Source organism: Cyprinus carpio, chromosome A8 (assembly GCF_018340385.1).
Source record: "Cyprinus carpio isolate SPL01 chromosome A8, ASM1834038v1, whole genome shotgun sequence".
NCBI lineage: Eukaryota > Metazoa > Chordata > Actinopteri > Cypriniformes > Cyprinidae > Cyprinus > Cyprinus carpio.
In genome coordinates this window covers 7736960-7764632 of record NC_056579.1, presented here as the reverse complement: position 1 = coordinate 7764632, position 27673 = coordinate 7736960, and the positions used below count along the sequence as shown (strand labels likewise).

The 27673-nt window shown below is 41.7% G+C and overlaps 2 protein-coding genes across 4 annotated transcripts; one reads left to right on the top strand and one right to left on the bottom strand.

Annotated features, from left to right (window-relative positions):
* Positions 1-676: 676 nt before the first annotated feature.
* Positions 677-17064, top strand: spata6 (spermatogenesis associated 6). Of its 2 annotated transcripts, none has more exons than XM_042761910.1 (14): positions 677-867; positions 1476-1571; positions 7613-7654; positions 7758-7806; positions 7912-7953; positions 8407-8531; positions 8753-8833; positions 10933-11184; positions 11852-11969; positions 12732-12772; positions 12875-12993; positions 14957-15053; positions 15815-15912; positions 16755-17064. In XM_042761910.1, exons 1-14 carry the CDS (start codon positions 778-780, stop codon positions 16927-16929), a joined length of 1425 nt encoding a protein of 474 aa, XP_042617844.1. In that variant the 5' UTR covers positions 677-777; the 3' UTR covers positions 16930-17064. The 2 variants fall into 2 exon arrangements, with proteins under 2 accessions (XP_042617844.1, XP_042617845.1); XM_042761911.1 differs by having other exon boundaries at positions 686-867; positions 12887-12993.
* On the bottom strand, positions 16946-27283 carry dnttip2 (deoxynucleotidyltransferase, terminal, interacting protein 2). 2 transcript variants are annotated; one of them, XM_042761908.1, is made up of 7 exons: positions 27126-27283; positions 23654-25524; positions 23356-23497; positions 23135-23230; positions 21671-21835; positions 17626-17735; positions 16946-17492 (listed from the first exon to the last, which is right to left on the bottom strand). In XM_042761908.1, exons 1-7 carry the CDS (start codon positions 27198-27200, stop codon positions 17384-17386), a joined length of 2568 nt encoding a protein of 855 aa, XP_042617842.1. In that variant the 5' UTR covers positions 27201-27283; the 3' UTR covers positions 16946-17383. The 2 variants fall into 2 exon arrangements, with proteins under 2 accessions (XP_042617842.1, XP_042617843.1); XM_042761909.1 differs by having other exon boundaries at positions 23654-25521; positions 27126-27271.
* Positions 27284-27673: the final 390 nt, after the last annotated feature.

Genomic DNA, 27673 nt, shown 5'->3' with positions numbered 1-27673 from the left:
TACTTCCCTTCACCTTACATTTTGAAAAAATAGTCATTACTTTCCAAATACCGATGCCTGAATATGTCCTCATGTGTCAAATCATTCCTGGCACCTCCTGATTTGAAATGCAGCGTGTGTTTTTTTTTTTTTTTTTTTTTTTTTTTCTTTCTTTTTAGGACCAAACACTCTTAACTGTGCATTTTCTTACCAAATCTTTACAAGAATCCTGTGTTAAACCTTAAGCATCCAACAATTTTTTTGTCCTATTTAGTAATATCCTGTTAAGACTGCTCTTTTAATATTAGTCATTCATTTAATGAAGTAATGATTATTAATTGAAAATAAATCTTTAACTTTTATCAAAACTACAGTAGCTGTAGCTTTACCATGAATATAAGGAGCCATCCATAGTTTACTTCTACATTTAAAGAACATAATTTAAAAAGGGTTTAATGCATTTTTTTTTTTTTCATTTTTTAATTTAAATACATTTTTTTTAAGTTAAAACGTAAATATACGTAAAAAAATAAATGTAAAAGTTAAAACAATTAAATGTTTACGAATTTTATATCAATTTATTTTATTTTTCAGACTAATGTGTTTAGGGAGTGTTGCAGAACTCATCTTTAGCTGAACTTCTGCCTTTCGGCTTAAAAAAATGCTTATTTCCCACTCAGTGTTATTTCCCCAATGTTTAGATTTTCTATTTGTTTTCATTTGATCGTGTCGTCATTTCCTCGCAGTTTCAAAGCAGAGGACGCTTGGGCTGTTGTCATAGCAACCAAGTTTAAAGACATGGGTGGATTAACGCCGTCCAAGAAGCCTTCAGCCTCGCAAATGGGACAAAAAGCGCTAAAATGCACCATCGAGTTGTATATCCAATCTGTAAGTACATCAGCCCGCGTCCCAATTTGCTTTTTTCGCTGAACAACAACACAAATATCCCTGTTTGCGTGTGTTATGATAGAAGTTATCGTTTGCATTCTTTCTGTTACGCTGAACAACAACACAAATATCCCTGTTTGCGTGTGTTATGATAGAAGTTATCGTGTTAGCATTCTGTTAGCAACAAGGGGCTATCACGGATGACTGTGAGTCAGTCCATCAGCAGTCAGTCAAAGTTGCAAAGAGCAGAGACATGTAAATAAACGCTCTTGCATTCATTCCAGACTCCGATGTGCTTATTTGAAGCAATGCAAATGCAAACTCCTGCATTTTCAGCCAAGCTGTAAGCATGTGTTAGTATTGCGTTCAGACAGTATCTTCTGATCTCCAGGATTTTTTGATTATTATTTTAATACTGTTATCAAAATGAGCACTCTTCATACATCCACATGTCGTGACTATGTAGAGGAACTGGTTGATTTACATTCGGAGGGAATGACACTGTGGAATGAAAATGAATTGATATTTATTAACTAATATGTAAGTTTGTGTTAAAAGATAAGTTGTGGTTAATGTTAATGTTAACATGTATTTTTTCCCCCCTATAGATAACTTGTCCAGGGGTGGTGTTGCCATCCCAAGAAGACATTTATGTGAGTGTTCGGATAATGGGCCAGTATCAGAAATCCAAGTGTGTCCCTCCAGTTCCCTTTCAGTCGGTCACGTTCGACGTTACGAATGGGGATCTCGCCCGAGAGCCCAATCACCTTCGAGTGGTACAAAACGAGCCAATGGTACGCAAAGTACCTTGGTCTGCGGGATTTGCATCGCGAGCTCCGCCCCGCAAAGCGGGTATATAAGGAGCAACGCGAGCAACTCGCATTCAAGCTTTCGCTTCGGAGCCGAGCACATCGCTTGCTGCTATCACCGGAGTGTTACAAGAGCTGGTGTTGGTGTGACGGCGCGATTCAGCGGTTCGTCTGGGTTTCCTGCGACAGCTCCCGCGTTCCCCTGAGTGCTTCAACACCTCTGAAAGAGCAAGATTCTTTCACAAAAAGAGATACGGGCCAATTTGCGTCTTTTTAAAGATGTCATTTCGCCCGTGCGTTTCTGGGTGCGGTCGATACATCGCTCCTCGTGACGGTCACGATCGCTGTGTCACGTGTCTGGGCTTTCAGCACGCTGAGACTGCGTTCGTGGATGGCTCATGTTCTCATTGCGGGGACATGACCATCTCGGCGTTGAGATCGAGACTCGATTACCTTAAAAGGTATAGAGTCCCCTCTGCCACACCCCGTTCTAGCTCTTCTCGTAAGAGGGCTACTTCGGCTGGTGGCCAGGGTGATCTGAGGGTTACGGTGTGGGCTTCCCCCGACGAGCCAACCTCCTCGGACCACACCCCCCTCACATACGCCGCAGCCGGTTGAGTTTCCCGGATGAGTTTGCTGGACCCTCTCAGGCTCCTGACATCTCATTCGGGGCTCGCGAAGAGGACCGTATGTCGATCGCCTCATCACAAGGCGGGCTTGAGTCCTCGGGAGATGAGGGTTCGGCTGCGTTGCCTCCCTCGGGAGTGCCAGCGTTGTCCGAGTCCGATCCCGAGCTGACGGCCGTGCTTTCCCGGGCAGCGGAGAGCATCGGACTTGAGTGGAATCCTCCGCCCTGTCCCGAGCGCTCGAGGCTGGATGATTGGTTCCTGGGGGCTACTCATGCGGATCGCCAGCACCCCCCTCTGGTTCCTTTCTTCCCGGAAGTGCACCAGGAAGTAACCAGTTCATGGAAGGCACCTTTAACTGCCCGAAACCGTTCTGGTACTTCCTCCGCCTTCACTGCCCTCGATGGTGGGGCGGCCAAGGGGTATGCTAGGATTCCCCCCGGTGGAGCGTTCTGTTGCGATGCAACTGTGTCCACAGAGCGCCTCCGCTTGGCGTGGTGGTCCCAAGCTGCCCTCCAAGGCCTGTAAGTTCTCATCCACTCTTGTGGCCAAGGCTTACAGAGCTGCGGGCCAGGCCGCCTCTGCCTTGCATGCCATGGCCTCACTTCAGGTCTATCAGGCCAAGCTGCTCCGGCAGCTGCACGAGGGCAGTGCTGACCCAGGGGTTTTTGCAGGAGGCGCGCACTGCTACCGACCTCGCTCTCCGGGCAACGAAGGTCACTGCGCGCTCTTTGGGTCAGGTGATCCAGGAGCGCCACCTATGGCTGAATCTGGCAGACATGAGGGAGTCTGATCGGACTCAGCTCCTCAACTCTGCGGTCTCCCGGGCTAGCCTCTTCGGCGACTCGGTAGACACCCCTGCCCAGCAGTTCTCTGCCGCCCAAAAGCAGTCTGAGGCCATCAGACACATCCTGCCCCGGCGGCCCACTGCTGCTTCCACCCCGCCACCGGCGCAGGCCTGCTCGTCGCCGAGGGCGCCCTCCTGTGGCCTCCTCCACTCCCGCTCGGCCACAGCAGCAGCCTTCCCCCCGGCCGCAGCGAGGAGATGGCCGCAGAAGGGTGGCGCAACCCGTCTCTGCCCCTAAGCCTGCCAAACGCCAGGCCAAGCGGTGTTCCTGAGACGGGCGACCCGGAGTTGGAGACGTCAGCTCGTCAGGAGATGGTAGCAGGACCACTCCTTCCCCCGGAGGAGGGCCAGGGGGAGAATCCTTTGTTCTCATTTTCATTTTGTTCCGCCACTGGCCCTGCGGCCGGTGGTACCCAAACCTTCACTAAAAGAGCTGTTTCCTCTACCTCCGGGTCCCAAGAGGCCACGAACGACAGTTGGCGACGTGCTTCCTCGCCGCTCTCGTTCTCCTCTCCCCTTGCCAGTATCCATGCAAAGCCGGCTTGAGAACGATTTGCCTTCTCATGCCCTCTTTGCTACTTGGAGTCCCCGCACTCTGCCCCCGCTAATGGACGCTATGCCTCCCATGCCGGGGCTGTCTGCTCCACCACGCTGCCCCACCGTGGGTACGCCCTGTAGTCCCCTTGACCCCGCTGGTTCGGTTTCTGGGAGCCTGGCTAGAGCTCCCCAGGCCTTCCCGCTGGCTCATCCGGACGCTCAGGCTCGGCTACGCGATTCAGTTCGCCCGGCGTCCCCCCAGGTTTCGGGGTGTCCGCGCGACGATGGTGGGCAAGGATGCCCCTGTCATGCGCGCGGAGGTCGCGACCCTGCTGGCAAAGGGCGCGATAGAGCCGGTCCCTCCAGCCGACATGAAGTCCGGCTTTTACAGCCCTTACTTCATAGTACCCAAGAAGACAGGTGGGTTACGGCCAATCCTGGACTTGCGTGTTTTGAACCGAGCTCTGCACAGACTCCCGTTCAAGATGCTAACGCCCAAGCGCATTTTCGAATGCATTCGTCCGATGGATTGGTTTGCAGCGATCGACCTGAAGGACGCGTACTTTCATGTCTCCATTCTTCCTCGACACAGACCGTTTCTTCGGTGTTGCTTTCGAGGGGCAGGCATATCAGTACAAGGTTCTCCCATTCGGGTTGGCCCTGTCTCCCCGCGTCTTTACGAAGGTAGCGGAGGGAGCCCTGGCTCCTCTCAGGGAACAAGGTGTCCGTATCCTCAACTACCTCGACGACTGGCTGATCTTAGCTCACTCTCGAGAACGGTTGTGCGAGCACAGGAATCTGGTGCTCAGACACCTTGCCCGACTGGGTCTTCAGGTCAACTGGGAAAAGAGCAAGCTCTCCCCCTGTGCAGAGGATCTCTTTTCTCTGTATGGAAATAGACTCGGTCGCCATGTTCGCGCAGCTTACAGACGAGCGCACGCAGTCACTGCTGAATTGCCTGAGACAATTCGAGGGCAAGAGAGCGGTTCCACTGAAACTGTTTTCAGAGGCTCCTGGGGCATATGGCGTCCGCGGCGGCAGTCATACCGCTCGGGTTACTCCATATGAGACCGCTTCAGCACTGGCTTCACGACCGAGTCCTGAGATGGGCATGGCAACGGGGCACGCTCCGAGTGACCATCACTCCGGCCTGCCGCCGAAACTTCACCCCGTGGTTGGACCCCTTGTTTCTACGGGCCGGCGTGCCCCTACAACCGGTGTCCAGACATGTTGTTGTGTCAACAGATGCCTCTGCCACGGGCTGGGGTGCCATGTGCAACGGGCATGCTGCATCGGGCTCCTGGACAGGACCCCGACTTCAGTGGCATGTCAATTGCCTCGAGTTGCTAGCAGTACGTCTTGCTCTGCACCGCTTCAGGGCCCTGCTGAAGGACAAGTACGTTCTGGTCCGTACGGACAACACTGCAACCGTAGCGTACATCAACCGTCATGGTGGTCTACGCTCCCGCCGCATGTCGCAACTCGCTCGCCATCTCCTCTTGTGGAGTCACAAGCGTCTGAGGTCGCTTCGTGCCATTCACATCCTGGGCAGGCTCAATCGTGCAGCCGACGAGCTCTCACGGCAGCAGTCTCGCCCCGGGAATGGAGACTCCACCCCCCAGTCGGTTCAGCTGATTTGGGAACACTTCGGAGACGCTCAGGTCGACCTGTTTGCCTCTCCAGAAAATTCCCACTGCCAGTTGTTTTTACTCCCTGACCGAGGGCACCCTCGGCACGGACGCCCTGGCACACAGCTGGCCGCGGGGCCCTGCGCAAGTATGCGTTTCCCCCAGTGAGCCTTCTTGCACAGACGTTGTGCAAAACCATGGAGGACGAGGAGCAGGTCCTCATGGTTGCGCCTTTTTGGCCCGGCCGGACCTGGTTCCCCGAACTTGTACTCCTCGCGACAGCCCCTCCCTGGCCAATTCCTCTGAGGAAGGACCTTCTTTCTCAGAGACGGGGCACCCTCTGGCACCCACGTCCCGATCTGTGGAACCTACATGTGTGGGTTCTGGACGGGTCACGGAAGGTTTTAGGTACCTTGCCACCACAGGTGGTAGCTACCATCACTTCAGCTAGAGCCATGTCCACCAGACACGCCTATGCTTTGAAGTGGAACCTCTTCGTCACTTGGTGTTCTTCACGGCGTGAGGACCCCTGGAAATGTCAGATTGGGTCAGTGCTTTCCTATCTTCAGGAGGGGTTGGAACGAAGGCTGTCTCCTTCCACCCTCAAAGTCTATATGGCCGCCATTTCGGCTCACCATGACCCTGTTGAAGGTAAGTCTCTTGGGAGGCACGATCTGATCATCAGGTTCCTGAGGGGAGCAAGGAGGCTTAACCCCGCCTCGCCCTCAGCAAGTCCCCTCTTGGGACCTCGCAGTGGTTCTATCAGCACTGCAGAGAGCTCCCTTCGAACCCTTGCTCTCAGTAGAGCTAAAGTTTTTATCTTTGAAAACTGCGCTCCTGACGGCTTTGGCTTCGGTGAAGAGGGTCGGGGACCTGCAGGCATTTTCAGTTGACGAAGCGTGCCTGGAATTCGGGCCGGCTAACTCTCACGTTATCCTGAGACCCCGGCCTGGGTACATGCCCAAAGTTCCCACCACTCCTTTTAGGGATCAGGTGGTGAACTTGCAAGCGCTGCCCCTGGAGGAGGCAGACCCAGCCTTGGCACTGCTCTGTCCAGTACGTGCGCTTCGCACCTATGTGGACAGAACTCGGTGCCTCAGGACCTCAGACCCAGCTCTTTGTCTGTTACGGAGGCCAGCAGAAGGGAAAGGCTGTCTCCAAGCAGAGGTTATCCCACTGGATAGTGGATGCCATTGTCCTGGCTTATCAGGCTCAAGACCTGCCATGCCCCCTAGGGGTGAGAGCTCACTCAACTAGGAGCGTAGCTTCCTCCTGGGCGCTGGCGCATGGCGCCTCGCTAGCAGACATCTGTAGAGCTGCGGGCTGGGCGACACCTAACACATTCGCGAGATTTTATAATCTCCGTGTAGAGCCCGTGTCCTCCCCGGGTACTCGCCCCTTCGGGCCAGTAAGGACCTGCTCGGTGTCAATCCGCTTGCTGCGCCATTCCACTCCACGGACTGGATGCGTGCGCTATTCCCCTCAGGTGAGTTCCTCAGTCGGAACCCTGGGTTCCTCCAGCACTGTTGATGTCCAACACTTGCGTACATGCCCTTTGGTCAGCCCTGTGTGGGACTAGGTGCCTCCATGTGTTGTGATTCCCCTCTTCTGGGTAATCCCACGTGTGTATCTCCACAGTAAGTCTCTCTGCAGCATGTGTCTTTCCCTTGGCAAGCCCCTTGCCAGCTCTGTCGTTGAAACTTCCACCCTGCGGGCTGGGTACCTCAGAGTTCTTATGTATCACCGCCTTGGTAGATACCTGCCTTCGGTAAGTCCTCCCACGGGCAGGCGGCCTGCTAGCATACATCCAGCTGGAATATGCTACCCAGTGTATTCTGTGTGAGCTATAGGCCCTCACTCGTGCTGGCCTCACAACAGGGTGCTATCACTCACAAGGGTCGCTGGAAGACAGCCATGTGGCGTTTTGTAAGGGACCCCATTCGTAACGTCGAACGTGACCGACTGAAAGGGAACGTCTTGGTTACGTATGTAACCCTCGTTCCCTGAAGGAGGGAACGGAGACGTTACGTCCCCTTGCCACATCGCTGTTCCGCTGAATGGCCGGGTCACTGGCTCGGCTCCTCAGCGAAGACTTGAATGCGAGTTGCTCGCGTTGCTCCTTATATACCCGCTTTGCGGGGCGGAGCTCGCGATGCAAATCCCGCAGACCAACGTACTTTGCGTACCATTGGCTCGTTTTGTACCACTCGAAGGTGATTGGGCTCTCGGGCGAGATCCCCATTCGTAACGTCTCCGTTCCCTCCTTCAGGGAACGAGGGTTACATACGTAACCAAGACGTTTTCCCCCTGCTGCTACATGAAAAGATTGTGTTTGTGAAGGTAGGACTTTATTAAAATGGCTTTGATTAATTTCAGCCTGTGATTCATGCTATCTTACTATCTGATTTCTTTGTTTTGTTTCCTCTCCCATTCTCTTCGACAGACTTTTGTGGGAGCAGTTGACCCGGCTGCTGTAGCTGAGCATCTGGAGAGTAAGAATCCTTTGGCATGTCTTCAGTTTGTCCTGTGTTCTTTCATAAACCTCAAATCAATAAACTTATATACCTTTCCATCATGTTTTTTTTCCTCCACTGCAGATGATACAACATCTTTAGAGCTCATTCAGCTCATTCCTCCAGGTAAGCTCTCACATCCATTCCAGCTGTAACACTGACAGATATTTGAGGCTGTAGATTGAGTTCTCCAAAATAGTGCTGTAAACTGAAAACATTACATTTGAGCTCAGCTTTGATTGAAGGCTCCAGCTTTTGCAGTTGACGCAACGGTTGAATTCTCAGACCTGCTAGTATAATTTCAAAAATTAACCAACAGCAGGGGAATACATACATTATTGGACCGAGCACTCTCATTAAAGTATGCATAAATCATGCTACCTTCAGTAGAGGTCTCTTGGGTTTAATTTTTAATTTTTTTTTGCACACAATCTGACACTCATTCGTTTCTTTTGAATTATTGCTTTAAAATGGCAAAGCAACCATTTTATTGGCCCTAAACAACTTGATTACCCAGAGCTGTCAAGAAAAACTGACTGAATTCACCATTTCATCATGTATTTCAATTTGACTGTGCAGAGGGTGAGATCCTGGCCACGTTTGAAGAAGAAACCCGGGAGTTTCTCTATCCAGGCTCCTGTTTGACTCCCAGAAGCCCCGGCCCAGAGAGAGAGATTCTGATGAAGAGATCCATCTCCTTCCCCGTGCGTGTGTCTTCCTCTCAGCGTTTTTGTCATATCTCTGATGCATCTTAAAAGCCAGTCCCATTTTCCTGCTATTTGCTTGAAGACTTAGATTGTTTTGGTAAATTGATCTGCCAAGAGTGTTATTATCTGCATTTGCCCTCTGTCTTTTTATCATTCGAAAAGTTTTGTGATGTTTTTTTTTTTTCCTGCTCTCTATCTCTCCTGTCTCGTTCCCTCAGGGAATCTCTCCCAAAGTGGAGTTTTCAACGACGTCTATTATTGAGGAGTGTGATGTGAAACATGGTCAGCCTGCCACGTCTGTGAGTCTCAGCGCTTTTGTTATTGCCATTATATTGCAGCTGGTATGCGCTCCGTTCCAAAAGCTAGTGCACTGCCTCGCTGCCTACATAGGCGCCTGGCTTCTGAAATGGTCGCATGATGCTTCTTCCCATTATGCTGTGGAACAGAGCAATTATTTGTGATGCTAAATGAAAAGAAACATTGAGGTTTAAACGAAAAGGATCAAATGAAGGCTTTTTTTTTAGATGTATGTGGGAGTACGATGGGTCTCCCTGTCAACCAAACTGTCTGTTGCCATCTGTGCCACTTTCTGCTGTCCTTCTAGTGGCCTCACGCCCCCTTTCAGGATGTTATTTTTCCCATGCAGGTAATTACAGAGAATTGGCTCGTTTCTACTCGGATTGTCGGCACTGATCAGTTGGACTTGACCGGTCAAATTAGTTTCTTCCATTAAAAGCTCACAGACCTCTCGGTCCGTTTAGATTCGCTGATTGAGTCTGGATCCTTCATGTCAAGTTTCTCAGACCCTCGTTAGACCGCTTCTGCTGTTGACCGTCTCGTTGGACCCGTTTCATGTGCGAGTCCTCCCTTTGTGGATGTCTCTAGTTCGGACTTGACTCGGCATTCTGTAAAGTGGGCTTTCTCGGCGTGATTTGCATGCATTTGAACGGCGCACATTTCTTGTTTAATAAGCTACTTGTGGTGCTGGCTTTGTTGTTTCAAGGACATCCGGCTTTATCTCCCATTACCAACACCAGCCGAGCCACTAATCACATCAGACAAGCGCGACTCCTGCTTTAAAATGGCCTCTTTGTCCCTCCGTCCAAAGAAAAAAGAAGAAGAGAGAGAGGGAGAGAAGAATAAAAGGAGAAAAAGCCACTTAGTTTAATTTCATTAAATCGCGACTCTTCAAACAGCAATCGCTATCAGGATTTACTTTTTTCTTTCTCTGCTTTTTAAAAATGACTTAATATGCCAGGATGTTCCAATTAGCATTTAAATTATCGTTGTTTTTTTACATCCATGCAATGCCATTATCATATTAGGTTGAGACCGGCCATCAAATGCAATTAACATTTTTAAAAACGTATTTACCCAGGCAGCGCCTGCAGGAACAAAGTTATTGGGGCTCAGAATTATGTTAGCTGAGATTAGAGTTATTGAAGTCATTTGCCTTCAAAGCTGAGATTGGAACACTGAGGAAGGGTGTACATCAGGTTACATGTGTACATAACAAGGAAATTAGTGGATTAGCACGGTACGAACAGAAAGACGTTCGCAATATCACTACAATAAAGCATGACCTTATACTCTCTTCCTCTGGGATCTTCTTTTCCCTTTTTATTTCAAAGGTGAAGAGTTTCTGCGTTACTATTGGCAACAGACAGAAAAATAGTGATTGTTTCCAAACACACAGAGGCCATGCATTAATATTACTGCTGCTTGCGAAGGCATCACTGTTATTATTGCTTATAGGAAGGGATTTGAACAAAGCCCTAACCCTAATTATTAAACACTGATGTTTAACTGTGCTACAGACATGAATAGCCACAACACCTTAGCAACCACGTTGCAATATGCTAATAAACATATAGAGCATCTTAGCAACCACCCATAATACCCCTTGACATTTTCTTCACAAAATGTATTTATTTTTCTGTTGCCTCTTAACTTCTGAAAGTTTTGATATATATATATATATATATATATATATATATATACGTATATATATATATATAAAATTTTGACTGTTTCATGTAAAACTATTAGTGTTATTTAAGTATTATTTACATACTATTGTAATATTTCTTAATATTTTGAAATAGCTTTTGTTGTTTCAATTTCATTTTAATTTTCATTAACATAATATAAAAATAAAATCTAATTCTTTATTAGCTCTCCTTTTTATATTTCTATTTACCTTCGATTTATTTTTATTTCCATTTTAGTACTTTAATAAGTTTTTTTTTTATTATTTCATCTGATATATATTTAATATAATTTTATCTTTATTTCATTACCAAATCCAATTTTGTGATCTATTTAGTTTAAATTTCAGTTAATGGTAACACTGCAACTATGAATTCTATTCAGTGAATATGTCTTTGTTTCTATCCAGTCATGTGGTCGTTCCTCAGCTAAGCCCTGTAGTGTGAGAACATGCCCTGCAGACTCGAAGAAGAAGAAGCCAGACACAGCGCCATCCTGTGGATACGAAAAGCCAACGGTGTCGTCCCAAAGCCGTGCTCCTTCACCCTACACCCACCGCAAGATGTGTCAGCTGTCTGAGGAGGCCAGACAACGACTCAGCAACCTCAAACTGGGGCCCTACACATTTAAAAAAGAGACGGTCCCTCAGGCTCCATTCGTGGTGGGTCATATTGACTGATGAAACAATACAAGCAGAGTTTATTGTGTACTTTTCATCTTTGATTAATGATCACAGTGACACGTTTCTAAAACAACTGTACATCCTGGGGTGCAAATATCAAAGCTGTCATGGCATAAAAGGCAGCTCTTGGATTTGTGTCTGATAACATCATGGCATTTTCTGTCACAGGCCTTTTTAAAAGTGAGTAGCCTTTTCAAAGAAAATCCCCAGGCTACAATTAACCTAAGTAATTAAGAGTCAGGCTGTGATTAGCAAATTTTTTCCCTCTTATTTCAGCAGATTAGCTCGGTTTATGTGTGTTTAAAGTTGGCACACTTGTTTTGCATGAAAAACAAATAGCTTGTTTCATTAACTCGCTTGGTCACTTTACTATTTAAATGAAGTTTAAATGGACTAATTGAAGTCTGAGAGTTGAGTTTATACACAGACACCTGAATCCGAGTAACTTCCCTCTGAAGTTTCTCTCCTCACTTTCACCTTCCTAGAAAAGTGATTAACTCTGAAATGAAAGTCAAATTCATTTCAATAATCAATGCTCCGTGTGTCAATGGAGTGTTGATGCATGTCGCTTCACCTGCTAAATCAGAGATGAGCGAGTATTTATTTTTTAATGGGCAACGTAGCTGATTACATCTTCTGTTTACAGGTTCCCCGAAGCCCAAACACATCTCTGATGGAATCCTCCGTGTGTCTTACATCTCAGTCATCTACTAAAAGAAGCCCCCTACGTCTGCAATCACAGAGCTACACCACAGACCACACAGGTCACTGTAATACCTGTGTTTTTACATATCTATTTGTGGCATTTATTCATCCTCATGTTGCTCCAAACCTGTATGACTTTCTTTTACAAAAGAAGATATTTTGAAAAATGACTCAGTGGGGTCCTGTGTTGTTTTGGATCCCACTGACTTTAATTGTATGGACAAAGACAGTTCTTCAAAACACACTACTGTTTAAAAGGATTTTATTAATACTCCGCTAGGACACATTAAATTGATCAAAAGTGACAGTAAAAACGTATAAAGTTATAAAAGATTTCTATTTTAAATGCTGTTCTTTTGAACTTTGTTCACCGAAGAATCCTGAAAAAATGTACCACAGTTTCCACAAAAATATTAAGCAGCACAATTATTTTTCAACATTGATAATAATAATAAATGTCTCTTGAGCATCAAATCAGCATATTAAAATGATTTCTGAAGGGTCATGTGACACTGAAGACTGGAGTAAATTTTGATCAGCAGTCTTAGTGAGCATTTACCTTTAAAAAACATTTAAAAAAATCTTACCTACCCCAATTTTTTGAACAGTAGTGTAGCTTCTTTTGTGTTCTGCAGAAGAAAAAAAAGTCCAGTTGGAGCGACATGTCAGTGAGTAAATGATTTTGATTTTCAAATGAGATATCCTTTTATATCCCTCTTTTAAATATTTGAATCAATCCCTGATCATAAAGTGTTATCAGCTGTGTTTTTGAGTGTTGTGAAGGATGCATTTTACCATATTTTCCCACAAAACTTCTCTAGACCCCTCACTCCTTGGAAGTTTTAGATCAAAGCCCCCACATGTAAGTTATAAATTGTTTGGCTTGAACAAATTACAGTTCAATTAATGTATGGGAATCCTTGTATTTTCTGACCCTGTTTTCTCCACTATATCTCTTGGAGAGGCATCCATGCAGACAGCCAGAAGTTCTCAAAATAAATCCCCCAAAAATCATTCCACCCCCGTGTCCAGCACGCTCCGAGATCAGAGTCCAGTCCTGACCCGCTCATCCCTGAGAGAACGGTACATTTAACACAACTTATTCCGCATTTACACTTTGCTGCAAAGCAATTTAACGCAGACTGCCTTTGTTCTTGTCCTGTTCGATTTTGTCATTGGATTGATTTTTTTTTCACATTAGGACCAACATACATAAGCATTATACTTACTTATCCTTTCATATGTTTATTATATGTCATGCTTGTGCCAAAATCCATATTTTATGATTTGCATTTTTCTCGAACCTACAAAGGTGCACTGAGCAAAACTCGTGCTACCCCTTCACCCTTTTCCTGTGAATTAACAATTATGTGGTATTGACTAAATGTGCGGCTCATAAAAACAAAGCCCAGTAAACAGAGCGTACATTCCACAAATCTATATTGTGATCACACACAACAGACAAGATGAGTTTACTGCCTCACCTTCAAATGACAGAATCTGATGTTTGGTCATGTTTGTTCATTACTTATGAGAAGGGGGAAAAGCTGCTGAGAAAACAAGAGGAAATGCTATTGACTGGGTTTCAGTGAGATCTAATGCGTTTGACCTGACGCACAGTTTAATAAATTCTGGGAGACCCTTGTCATTGATCTGAACATCGGCTGCGAAACCGGCAAATGTTTGTTTGTTTGTTTGCTAGTCTCTCTACCACCGGCGCCTTTTCCGCACGAGCATGAGCAAACATTTCAAATCAATAGACAATCTAAGCCTTGAGAGTAAATAGTGGGAAATGTGTGATAATATTCTGTCAATTGAAAGCATGACCGGAGTCACAGGCCCGGAGATTAAGGCTCACTCCGCAGATTCAAACAATGAGAGATCAGGCACGTCTTTTGGAGCTGCTGATGGGGGGAGGGAAAGAAACAATAGTTTCTAAAGTTCAGGCTGGCCCTCTCTGGCCTTCTTGTATGGTAATTATAAAGACCATCTTATGGCCCGCCTGCGTTATGACCATTAAAGATAAAGAACCACAGTGATGCATGACCTTTTATACAGATCTGCTGGTCTTTTTACCTCTCTATTCCTTTTAATAAAAATTCTAATTAATTACCTTCTTCTTTCTTTATAACAAGCTCAGTGAGTTAATAATATATTGCTAGTTTATTCACGCACAGGTTTTGATATTGTAAACCCAAGGACACGACTCAAATGTTTGAGTAATTCCTCATCTGAGCTTCTCTCTTGTGGCATATTTAGATGCATAAAAAGAAATATCAGCATTTGCTACAGGGCTGGAGATAAATGTCTTTGTATGTTAATTTGTGATTTCACTTCATGATTTAACTGGTCTGAAAGTCGTATTTCCCAAGATGTCAGAGCTCCAATGTAAGGGCGACAGCACAGACTAGTGGTTTGAGCTGGTATTTTTGGTATTAATTTCAGTATAGATTTTGGTTTCTCTTTAATTTTTACTTTTTTTCTCACATATATACAATAAGCAATACATGAAACATAATCAGAAAAATTTAAAAAATATTTTTTTAATTATGTATATTTAAAATTTGATATATATATATATATATATATATATATATATATATATATATATATATATATATATATATATATATATATATATATATATAATTATTTAATTATATTAATGATTTAATATTAAATAATTATATATGTAATACATTCAAATTATATATATATATATATATATATATATATATATATATATATATATATATATTTATAATATTTTTATATTAATTCTTTTTAAGTAGTATATATAACTTTATATATATAGAATGTTATATTAATATGATAAAATATTACATTAATTTAAAAAAAAGAAAAATGTAAAAAGAATCATAATAATACAGTAAATATTCTTTTTTTAGCAAATTTATTATAGCTGTTGCCTCTAACCAGTCATTTGTAATTGATTTTCTTGTAAAATTCCAAGATCATATTTGTGTAAAGACTTTGGTCTATTTCATTTGTGTTTTCAGTGCTGTTGTTTTTCCGTTTGCTGCAGGTTCCAGAGTTCATCCAGTCTGTCACAGTCGGAGGCGATCCACAAACGAGTGCAGAGAATCCTAAACATCCACGGACCCCGCTGCAAGCTTTCTTTTGTACGTCTTGCCTGAGATCGCAACTGCATGTAATGCTGTCATTCTGTGCGCACTTTAACCCATGCAGAAGCATTCTCCAAAACACTCGTTACGGCACATGTCAGTGTTTCAAACATCCTCCATTGATTCTGTCAGGCGCTCTGTATTCTTCACATCCATTGTGTCAGGATGTGCCACCACTGTCTTCCAGGAAGTGAATGAGGTAATCACCTTATGTGCTCATTCTTTCTCTTCGCTCGAGTCGTGGGCCGCTTAAACGCATCACCACCCACGCCGTGTTTCACTGGAACACCCTGACGTGAAAGAAAAGCGAAAGAGTTCTAATTACTCTAAAGCTTCCCCAAATCCTCCCTTAGAGGAAAAAAAGAGTGCATGTACACTAGGAGGGATGTCTACAGGCTGACGGCTGTTGTTACAGGCTCATCTTTTACAGACAGAAGAGAGAAGAGATGCCACAGTTGGGTGCCAAGCGTTGTGTGGCTGAAGCCCAGCTCGAGAAGGGAAATGTGTAATCCACTCCAGAGTTAAAAGGGAGAAGGACTGGGATTTATTTTAAAAAGTTTTAATCAAGCAGATTAGCTTTAATGAGAGTTTCACTCTTTATTGCATTAGCAGGTTTTTAGAAAAAAAATTAGTTTGGGGTATTCAGCAGTGCTACATATCTTTGTGCTAATTTCACCATATTATAATTAAACATTGGTTTTATGCATTATTTAGTGATGATGATTTGAATATTTTCATGAAAGTGTGTGTGTTGTCAGGATGAAGAGAGTGAGGAGGAGGAGGAGGGGTTCAGAAAGAGTTCATGTGTTTCAACCCACCATGACTCAGTGATTGACAGCCGGCTGTCGAAGGACAGGTAAACTTCGCCTCATTTCAAATTGTTTAGGATTCCTAGCCTAAATTAAAATTTAAAGAACCTTTCTCTTGGGTGATATATATATATATATATATGTATGTTGGAAGTCATGGCCTACTGGTAAGAGAGTTTGACTCCTAACCCTAAGGTTGTGTGTTTGAGTCTCGGGCTGGCAATACCACGACTGAGGTGCCCTTGAGCAAGGCACCGAACCCCCAACTGCTCCCCGGACGCCACAGCATAAATGGCTGCCAACTGCTCCTGGTGTGTGTTCACAGTGTGTGTGTGTTCACTTCTGGTGTATGTGCACTTTGGATGGGTTAAATGCAGAGCACGAATTCTGAGTATGGGTCACCATACTTGGCTGTATGTCACGTCACTTTCACATTCATCAAATATCTGTGAAATGTTATGTTTTATCTGAAATAGCTGCAGTTTTATGTCGCAGTTGATCTTTTTACATTCAACATGATGTATACAAATATTTACGTTAAGAAATTAGCTGGTAATAAAAGCAGTTAAATGCGAGCGCGTTTATACACACATACATCATTTAGGCTATATATAATGGAATGTTATAAAATATTATGGATTGTTTCCACATGTAACATTTACAATTGCGCACATAAAATTAATGGAACAAAACGTCATATTGTTTGAGCTCCTGAGAGTGAGACATGTATACTATTAACGAGTTATGGATTAATAATTGAATTTAATGTTTAGCCATTTCCAGGTAACCTTGAAAATGTGAGCTTGCCATAATTAAGCTTGCAGTGGAATATGCTGTTATAAATTTTAATTTGACATTCCATAAACATTGTGTCCTGTCCATACTGCAGGCTTATTTCTGGAGATCCATCTGTTCATTTAGACAATGGAACATTCTGGACTAACAGAGCAGCTGCATACACGGGAAAGCCCCACAGAGCTGTGTTTGAAGACAGTTTGAGCAAAATCTACAAGAAACTCTACAGAAAAGCATCACACCCAGGACACAGTGGACAAAGCACCTGAACACAATGACCACAGATATGTTCAATTAGTCATTTAATGTATTCACGCATGTCTGGTAAATCAAATCAGGAAACAGTATGGATGGAAGCTAGACAATGTGTTACTTTTTTTTTTTTTTTTTTTAACTTCCATATTGATAACAGCATTAGTAAAAACTACATTTTGGACTTAATTTATTGTGACTCCACAGCCAGCGAGGAATGATCAGTCTCTTCAATCAGTCTTCCAATCTCGATCATTTAAGAAAAAAACTCTAAAAAGTATAAAATCATTTTCTCTGTACAAGTTGCATGTTTTTTTTTTTTTTTTTTTTACATGCAATGCAAATGATTTAACACGAAAAAAGCATTCTCAATCCACTGAAATTTAAAAAATATATAGTTGCCTTATATTTACAAAGGCTAAACCATTCCTATTCAGGAAAGACAGGAAAAAACTGATTTGCCTTATGCAACTATTTATTCATCTTCTTCTTGTGGAACATGTGCTTCTTTCTGTTCATCTTGCCAGCAGCCTGTGCTGCTTTTTCTGCCATGATCTCTTGGTATTTCTTTTTGTTATAGCTGAAAAGAGGTATTTCGGAATAGAATTAATTTAAAACAATAGTGAGAAAACATTTTGATGAATTTATATATATTCTTAAATCATTTATCTCAGTTTACTCCATATAAAGCTAATCAGCCACAGTTTTCTTACCTTCTAAACTCTGCATCAGCAAGCAGCTCTTCCACAATGGTCCTTTTCCTTTGTTTCTTAGGGATTCTTGAACTATAAAAGTCTACTGGGTTGTCAACCACTGTACCAACCTGAAACAAAAAGAGCAAAACTTTACTCGAAAGAATAGAACAATATGCCATTGTCTGCTTTCTTTAAACACGTACGCCTGTGGATAATTGCAAAGTCAGTATTTTGATAACCATTTTTCATTTTCAGGTTTTTTTTTGTTTTTTTTTTGTTTTGTTTTTTCGTCTTATGAACAATGGCTTTTTGAAAAGTTGTTTGAGGGGAAAAGTCTGTTGCTGATAAAGATTCCCTAACCTATGGCTGGGTGTTGTATCAAGTTTCTTTGATATATCAATACAGTTTTTTTATATACAAGCGAAATGGTATGAACCAAAGCAATAAAGTTTACATTGATATACAGTAGTTTGATACGAGCACATCTGAATAATAGCAGAGGACATAGAGTGAGCTGCAGCAGGGAAAGAGCATAATCCAATTTGCCCTAAACAAGAGACATGCTTTATATTATATTAAGTCTTGCAGTTTTGTGGACATTCACACAAAGACCAGTCAGTAGTCAGGTGACTAATTACACAAATATTGAGGCCACACATCATTTGACCACTGGATTTACAATAATCATTTCAATTTTAAGAAGGGTTTTCTCGGCATTTCAACATTGCATCAACTGCTGATGAATACCTCCATTTATATTTGAATTATAAATCAGTGCGTTATCCATGTATTACTATGTCTTTAGAAGGCTTTTGTCTTTTAAACACAGTAAAGTGCACAAATTCATGTTATTTCTTATTTACATGTAATGCAGGGAATCCCAATTTTTTCACCTACTATTAATGATTTCGTTAAGATAAGATAACTTAATTATGTAACACATTTGGATGTTCAAAGTTTCTGACATTGGTTAGTGGTCACATGATATGCAGGTAAACAAATATATTTATTTTCTTTTTTTTAGTAAGCATTTTATTTTGATTGATGTTATTTTAAATTTCTTCTATTTGATGATTTATTTTAATTTTACATTTTTATGATTTAATCAATTACTTGCTTTTCATTAAACTTACGAACCCCCTGCAGTTCCTTTTCAAGAAACCCAGTTTGGGAAACCTTGACAATGTAATATTTAATGCATTTCATGTTGCCAGTAACAACAAATGGAATTTTTTATAGCCAAATGGTATCCTATTTAAATCTATGTGACAAACGAGTTAGGTCAAAAGTAATCAAAAAGTAGTCTGATTATATCCAGGGTTTCCGCAGGTCTTAAAAAAAAAAAGTCTTAAATTTAGTTGTATCAAATTTAAGAGCTTAAGAAGTTAAATTGTACAGGAAAGTCTTAATTATGATTTCAAGAGGTCTTACATTTGGGGACGGAAAGACCAGAATTGCGATATGGCTGAAGGTGATGATTAAACTTCAAAAGGCTAAAGTTATGAATTCATTAAATAAACATGAACGCTGCATGTTCAAAGTCTGGTGCTGCGCTTTGTGTACAGCTGTTACCGGGGAAACAGTTCTATTTCTACCAAATGCTGTCAGAATGAATGAGCATTTTCAATAAAACTGTTGTTTTGTTCAGAGTTCAGACCTAGGCGAAAATCAACCCGTGTTTTTACCCTGCAAACATGCAGAGCTTTAAATGTGAACTGGTGGATCGATAAGACGACGATGCATTATCAAAACTTAAAAAGTATAGGGGTGTGCAATGTGGTCTGCGAATCATGCAATTGTTGTATTAACTATGTGCGATTTGATATTATCCAGTATATCACGAAAAGCAAACAAAATGCCTACAGAGTGCGCATACATTACGTGATGAAGTCTAGCAGGTTAGACTAGTACGTGTGCGCATTTAGAGTGTGTTCTTTCACTGCATGATTCAGTCTATTAAAATGCATTTAGAATTATCACATACTTCAAGACATGGGGCAAAATGTATATATTTATATTTCATATAGTTGATATCACATGAAGAGTGCCGTTTTTTTTCTCCAAAAGTCACCATGATTACAAATGTGATATTGATTTTATACAACAGTTCAGACTCAACAGTCTGACTTAACAGTGACTTGCTGCCACCTACTGGCAGTTTTAATTTAACTTTTAAGGTACCTTTTCATTTTTTAAATAATTTCAAACGTCAATTTTCAATGTTTTATGTTTAAAATATCAAAACATTATGTATTAAAAGTTAAGAGCTGCATTAAACAGTGTGTAAATGCATCTAAATGCCACTTCTAATGCCGCTTCTGTGTTTCCTCTGCATTGCAAAGATCAATTTTGTTGATACTGATTTCATTTACTTGGTAAAAGCCCAAATGCAAGAATTTGACTCAAAAGATGGTACACACTTTTAGAAAAAATGGCTTAAAGGTAAAAATGGCCATAAAACTTTATTATTATTATTAAATTATTAATTTCTATTATTGCTGTGAACTTACCATGCAGAAGATGAAGAATATCAAACACACCTGAGCATGCTAATCAATGCCAATCAATGTCTTTGGGATCATTAGAAAATCACAGCCAGGTGACTTTGATCAGGGTTGGAGCTAAACTCTGCAGCGCATTGGACCTCCAGGGCAAGATTTGAGGAAGTGGGCTCTATAGCCAAATATTATCTAATTACCGTTATCGATAAAATCCCAGAAATTTATCGAGATATTTTGTCAATATAGCATACCCCTAATTTTTATTCAATTGATTTAATATTTTATTGATAATTGTTTAAATGAATATAATTATTAATACTTTTGACATCCATTTTCTTAAAAATGGTTTAAAGGCTGAAATGTAAAGTTTAGCATTTTATAAAACATTTTGTTTTTGTGAAAACTTGTATCTGAACTGTAAATTATGCTTTTTACAGTAATTTTAGAGTTTAATATGGTACTATAGACATTGCCCTACCCCGCTCATATGGTATTAATTTTATTTGTGCAGGTCTTAAAAAGGTCTTAAATTTGAGCTTAAAACTCCCGCAGAAACCCTGTATATCACCTAAAATGTGTAATGTAATGGATTACGTTACTAACTACAATTCTTGTCATGTAATTTGGAATCAGTAACACTATGATTTGCAAGTAATCTACCCAGCTCTGGTTAACACGTATAGTTTAAAGCAGCTTTCTCCGTCAGATGCTCTGACAGACTCATGTGCTGCTGACAAAGATGTACTGTTTTCCTCCGTGCATAACTTACATTTTACATATATATTCTCTGTATCTGTAAACGTTAGAAAGTCATGGAAATATTTCCTTTGCTGTCAGGAGCCTTCTGCCTGTGATTCTCTGCTAAACTTCACAGACTTCAGTGAACTGATTTATGCGTGCCAAACAGATAGTGCGCAATAATTGTCATATGAAGAATTTTAAACCTATAAGTAAGTGTATTTTATGATAGCAGATGGCAGTAATGGAGTAATCAAAATATAATGCAATTAATATATGCTCTTGTGTTTATTTACTTTCATTTTTAGTTAGTGAATTGAACTTCTGTTTTAAAAATAAGTTTGTTTTTAGAATGTAATGTTACAATGTAATGTGATTTTAGCTTTTTCGGACAACCTACTTTCCTTATATTTTTCACAGCTTTTAATATAAACAATGTTTTATTGGACAACATTGGGCAGCATATTAAAAATAATAACAATATTAAACATCCTGCCCAATGTTGTCCAATGAAACAATGTTCTTTTTCACACAACCTACTTTCACTTTATTTGTTTTCACAGCTTTTAATATAAACTATGTTTTATTGCACAACATTGGGCAGCATATTAAAAATAATAATAATATAAAACATCCTGCACAATGTTGTCCAATGAAACAATGTTTCTATAAAAGCACTGAAAACAAATATAGTGAAATATGTATATTTTTTAATCCAATTAGAAAATACAAATATTTATATTTTATCACATTTTAGCCAAAAAATGCAGAGATACTATTTTTTTTTTTTTTTGGCCATATTTCCCAGTCCTACCCCAACCAACCTGAAAGTACTTGGGAAATCCTTCTCTGTCATTCTTCTTGTAGAAGCGCTTTGGGTCCATGGCTGAGCGCATCTTAAGTGCCTTCAGGTCATTTTTGAGCTCTTCTGTTAATTCAGGAGCTCTCATGTTGAACCAGCCATCACCAGTTGTCTTTTCTCTTTCCGCCTGTATATGACAAATATTACACAAATAAGATTAGTACATTGCTTATAAAAACCTGATGTAATCAAAAGCATGAGAATTACAAACTTTATGTTAACACTATCGCTATAATGACTCAGAAATCATAACCATTGCTTGAGTTTCAAGTTTTTCTCTCATCAAACTACATTTATGATCAAAAATACTTAAAAAAATAAATAATACTAATAATGAGAAATATTATCATTTAAAATTACTTTCCTCTATGTTCCTGTATTTTAAAGGGGTGGTTGATTGCAATTTTAATGTTTTTAACATTAGTGTTTAATGTTGCTGTTTGAGTATAAACAATATCTGAAAAGTTACGAAGCTGAAAGTTCAATGCAAACGGAGATATCTTTTAAAATTCTGTCAGTTTAATGCCTACAAAAACGGCTGGTAGGAACTACAAGAAGTTACTTCCCGTGTTCGTGAGGTAACAAACCCAGATAAACCCTGCCCTCGGGAAAAGGCAGCAAAGGGGGCGTGGCCATGCTGCGCTGCTTTAGAGAAGAGGAAGAGAAAACTAGAGGTGCACGTAAAAATCTATCGGGCTCAAACTGTTAAGCGATATTAACGACGGCGTTGTTTACAATACAACCGGACCACATGCCGCTGAGCTGAGGGACACTAGAGGCGGTTCAGCCTATCACAACACACTGGGCTAGCTAACCAATCAGAGCCCAATGCCTATTTCTGAGGGAGGGGCTTCATAAAAGCGATTTTCTCACAGAAGGGACAGAGTGGTGTGGAATAAAAGTAAATTATGTGAAAAATATAGTTTTTTTTGTTGTTGTTGTTTTTTTTAAAGAAGCATTAACATGTTGGCTGCACCCCATAAACACAATCAAGCCTAGAAAAAAAAACAGTGAACCACCCCTTTAAAATGTAATTTATTCCTGCAATGGCAAAGCTAAATTTTCAGCAGTCATTACTCTGGTCTTTAAAGTCACACGATCCTTCAGAAATCATTCTAATATGTAAACATTTATATAACAATTACATTTTTTTTTTCTGGAAATCATGATACATTTTTAAATAAAACTCTTTTGTAGCATTATAAATGTCTTTATGTTTTGATCAATTTAATACACCCTTGCTGAAAAGTTTTAAACTCCTTATTTAAAAAAAAAAAAGAATAAATAAATAAATCTTACCGACCCCAAACTTTTGAATGACATTGTAAGTTTTCAAGATGAATTAATAAAAGCTGTAAAACAGTTTTCCCTTCAAGGAGACACAAAATATGAGACCATCCATTACTACATGAACTGGTGTACCCACCTTGCGCTTGAGTTTAGCAGCATGTTTAGATTCACTGTATGGAGGCACAGCATCTTTCTTCTCAAAATCCGGAACGATAACACTCTTCTTCAGCAACTATACAATGAATAAAAAAAATGTTATGCCCTTAAGCTTAAATAATCATTACAGCTGCACAAAATGCTTTAAAATGTCATCAAATAAAGCCAATGATTCATCCAGAATAATAAATGATTATTTACCTCATCCTGATTGTTCAGGTCCTTCTGGCTTTTCGAACTGTTGGAAAGACTCTTTTGCTTGTTGCTGCCATCAAAACTGATGTACAAACCACCAAGTTCCTTCATTTTCAGACCTGTGTCAATGGCACTAGATAGCTGTATCCTGAGCAAGAAAAAAAAAAAAACAGTTTGACATTTTCACACTAAATATAATTTAAATGTAAATATTTAGTGAAGAGTTAAAAATTTTGAACTCGCATATTTAAAAAGTTTTTAATATTTAAAAACGAACACAATAGGAGAAACAAAAACATCTTACAGAGGCTTTTTGGGAGCAAACAGCACTTTTGAATCTTCGTCATCATCGTCATCTCCATCCTCATCAACAAAATCCTCCTCATCCTCTTCCTCGGTTTGCTTGGCATCAACATAATACTGGTCCTTAGACTGTAGTCCAGGTTTAGTGTCTATAACAAACAGTCCATTACTGTATGCCTCTGCTTCTTCTGACACCTGATTTAAATCAGGGCACATCCCATCATCTTCACTCTGCACATCTTCAGCTTTATGTGAACAGCCTTCCTCTTCTGAAGACAGACCTTCATCAGCACTGTCTTCATCATCACTGCTGTCGAGTAAACTGATCATTTGTTTCTGGGGAGGAGGTTTCACAGATGTTTCCTCTGTGATGGTCAAATTTGTTTCAGTGTTAGAGCTTGTAGAAGGGCCTTCGAGGTCTTTCAACATTACAGAGTCGTTTTCGGTTGTCTTAACGGTGTCATTTGCTTCCTCATAAACGATCACACCTTTCTTTTCACAATCAATCTTGTCCTCATGCTCCTTAACCAAAGCTGGTACAGGATCTTCTAGGGTGGTTTCTACCACATCCTGCTTCACAGGCTCATAAGTCTGATCCTCAATGGCCTTCTCAACCACAGCTGGTACAGGATCTTCTAGGATCTCGATGGCCTCATCCTGATCAAGAACTACAGTGGTATCTTCAGCTTCCTCCTCAATCATGGTGCACTCCTGAGCTTCACTGGTCTCCATGGTCACGGTGCTGTCCAGTTGATCTACTGTGTTTTCAGCTGTATCTCCATCAGGTACTGGAATACTTTCGTGATGAGGTTTAAGCCCCTCACCCGGTTCCTCAGGCATGTCAGCAGCAGTTGTAATAGTGTCACCTACATCAGAAGCCACTTTTGCTTTACTTCTTGTCCTGGTTACAGGAACCGCACGGCTACTACTTGCAGACCCAGTTCGGCTACTACAAGGAGTCCCCCTTCCTCTCTGATGGCTTGGGCTCCCCTGAGAGGTGCAGACATCAGTAGCTACCGATTCTGAATCAGATTCGCCAACCAGAGTGTCAGGTTTGGGCTGACGCCTGGTGGATCTCCACGGACTCATGCTGGGACCAGACTTGTATCCATCAGAGTCATTTGTGTCATCAACTACTGTTTTGAGCCTACGGCCTCTCGTCCTGGACATTGGAGAAGAAGGGGTCTCTGTGGTTTCCTCAAAGCTCAAAGGGATCGGCTCAGTTGGTTTTACCTTCTGGTTTCGTGCAGATCTGCGGACCACAGATCCACGTAGGCCAGAAACACTGGAGGAGCATGACTCTGGATCAGATGAATCTGCTTCTGTGGAAATAACAGCAGTCTTCCGATGACTCCTTGTTATCAGACGAGTGTCCATAGCTTTAGTGACGGATACAGCAGAACTGCACGACTCAGCCCCCGAGGGATCATCATCATCATCCTTTGTGGCCTCTTTTGCAGCTGCTGAAGTCAGAACGCGTTTCCTCAGGCTGCGCGGAGCTCTGTGAGAATGGGTTGTGGACACCTCAGATGAGCAGGATTCAACTTCAGATGCCTCGTCCTGTACCGTGGGCTTCCCCCTGACTGTAGTTCTCCGTAGGGTTCTAGGTGTCACCTGTACATCAGAAACTGCAGAGCAGCAGGACTCTGACTCAGAAACATCAGCTTCCTGGGTAGAGTTTGGTTGCTTTTTGTCAGCAATAAGACGTGTGGATCTTCTAATGTCACGCTTTGGCAGACTTGCTGCTGAGGAAGAGGGAGTACTGTCATCCTTCAGCTCATCTGGCTGGGAGTCGCCAACAATTTCGGATTGGGACTGGTTTTCTTCCATTAGAGTTCTGCGCCGTGTTCTTCTGGTCGAAGGAGTAGGCTGCTGTGAGAACAAGAGCATTTGCTTCAGATTATTCAAGGACTTCTTATAAGAATAATTTTTATAGACATTTGAATTGATATGCACTAAAATGTAAATACTAATCATAAACTACCAATCAACTGTTACTTACTCCAACTTTAATATTACTATTTTATTTTTTTAAATTGTTAGAATAATAACTAGTTAGTAAACAAACATTGAGTTATAGCTGGATTATTTACTCAATGAAAAGAAACTTACAAAAGTAAACATTGCTCAGTGATGGATTGACAGTTTATAATTTAAAGGGATACTCCATCCCAAACTGAAACTTATCAATTCTCTTTCTGGCTCAGACTGCATAGGTTAAAGCTTATGGGGCTGTCACGTGATGAAGGAACGAGTCAAACCCGAAGACTTGTCAGATAAGAGGTGAGCTAATCATAGACTGAAGAACCAGGTAAACAATGAATTAATCTTTTCTGTTTCTTATAGCATTATAGTTTGTATTGTTTGTAGTGTGATCAACGTTTGCGTAAGTACTACTAGACGTTATCGAAGTAGCACGTAACATTTTAATAATACTTTGATAAAATGAACGAAATGACTCGAAAAAGGATTCGGCGAACAGGGTGCGCAGAAGTATGTAATACATACATTGACAGGCAGGCAGGACAGCCTATCGTAGCTCTCCCCCCCCCCCCCCCCCCCCCCCCCCCCCCCCCCCCCCCCCCCCCCCCCCCCCCCCCCCCCCCCCCCCCCCCCCCCCCCCCCCCCCCCCCCCCCCCCCCCCCCCACCCCCCCCCCCCCCCCCCCCCCCCCCCCCCCCCCCACAACCACCCAACACACACATTGACAGCAAAACAATACAACACATAGAAGAACTCAAAGCGAGCGCGAACAGGGTGCGCAGAAGTATGTAATACATACATTGACAGGCAGGCAGGACAGCCTATCGTAGCTCTCAAACCGAGTGATATGATTTGACGAACTTTTTGTGAAGGGACTTTCAACCAGCATAACAAAATGCTTTTAAACCAAATCACCTACCCTGCCTTTAACCAACTTTTGAAAAATGTATATTATCACACATAATCTGGGTTGTGTGATGATGTTTTTTCCCCACTAGGGATACTGCAATACTTCAACAGTTCTACTTTTATAACATAACCTAATGACATACATATTTATCAGAAGGAGTGACGTTACTTAAAATCCACCCATAACATATGGACATTTTAAAGAAAACTAGCATAATTCCTATATATATATATATATATATATATATAAATTACACACACATATATGGCGGGGGTGGCTAGATGTCCTGCCTAACATGAGCATCACACATGCAGCGTGTCTTGTTTAGTAACATGAGCGTCAAGTCGAAGAAGAACGCAAGACAGACTACATAAAAATATGAACGGACACTATTATCTAATTGAAAATGAACGTGATTTGTTAGCCCAACAGTTCTCCCACACTTGCTCGGGCATGTATGGACACGTGCGGCGACTCATTTTTGCATAAAAGTACATACAACACTGCAATTACAAGCACGCACTGACACTTGCGGAGAATATGTGGACTAAATGGCTAAACTACTTAAGAACCTTACATACCGTGGCTCCAGAGTTTTCATCGCTAGTATCTTTCACAGGGGAGCCCACGCGTGTTCCTCTCCTGGTGGCCACCATCTTGCCACTACTATACTGACGCTAGACGCACTTCCGCTTTCGAGACGCGTTCTGATTGCGCAGGCGCGACTAATCGATGCAGGAAAGCATCGCTTAGCAGGGCCAGCTGCATAGACACACTAGTAGCTAGCTAATAAGTACTAACACTAACCTTTTGGATTCAAATTAGACCATTCTCCCTTTTTATAACTGACTTGAAAAAGTTATAACCAGTTTAAAAAAAAAATGTAATGACTAAATTTAAAAAAGACTAGTCTAAGCAGTTTATGCATCCGGCCCCAGATTTGAGGGTTGGGTGAGTTGCAAGTAATGATATGGATTTGTGTCTCGTGTTTACCTTCTAACCAGTTGTGCTCTTGACAGACACTATTAAAATTAATTCATACATTTATTAATAATAATAATAAAGTAAAAACCTTTCGTTTTCGCTAAGGATATTGTGTACATCTAACATATAAACATTGAAATTAATG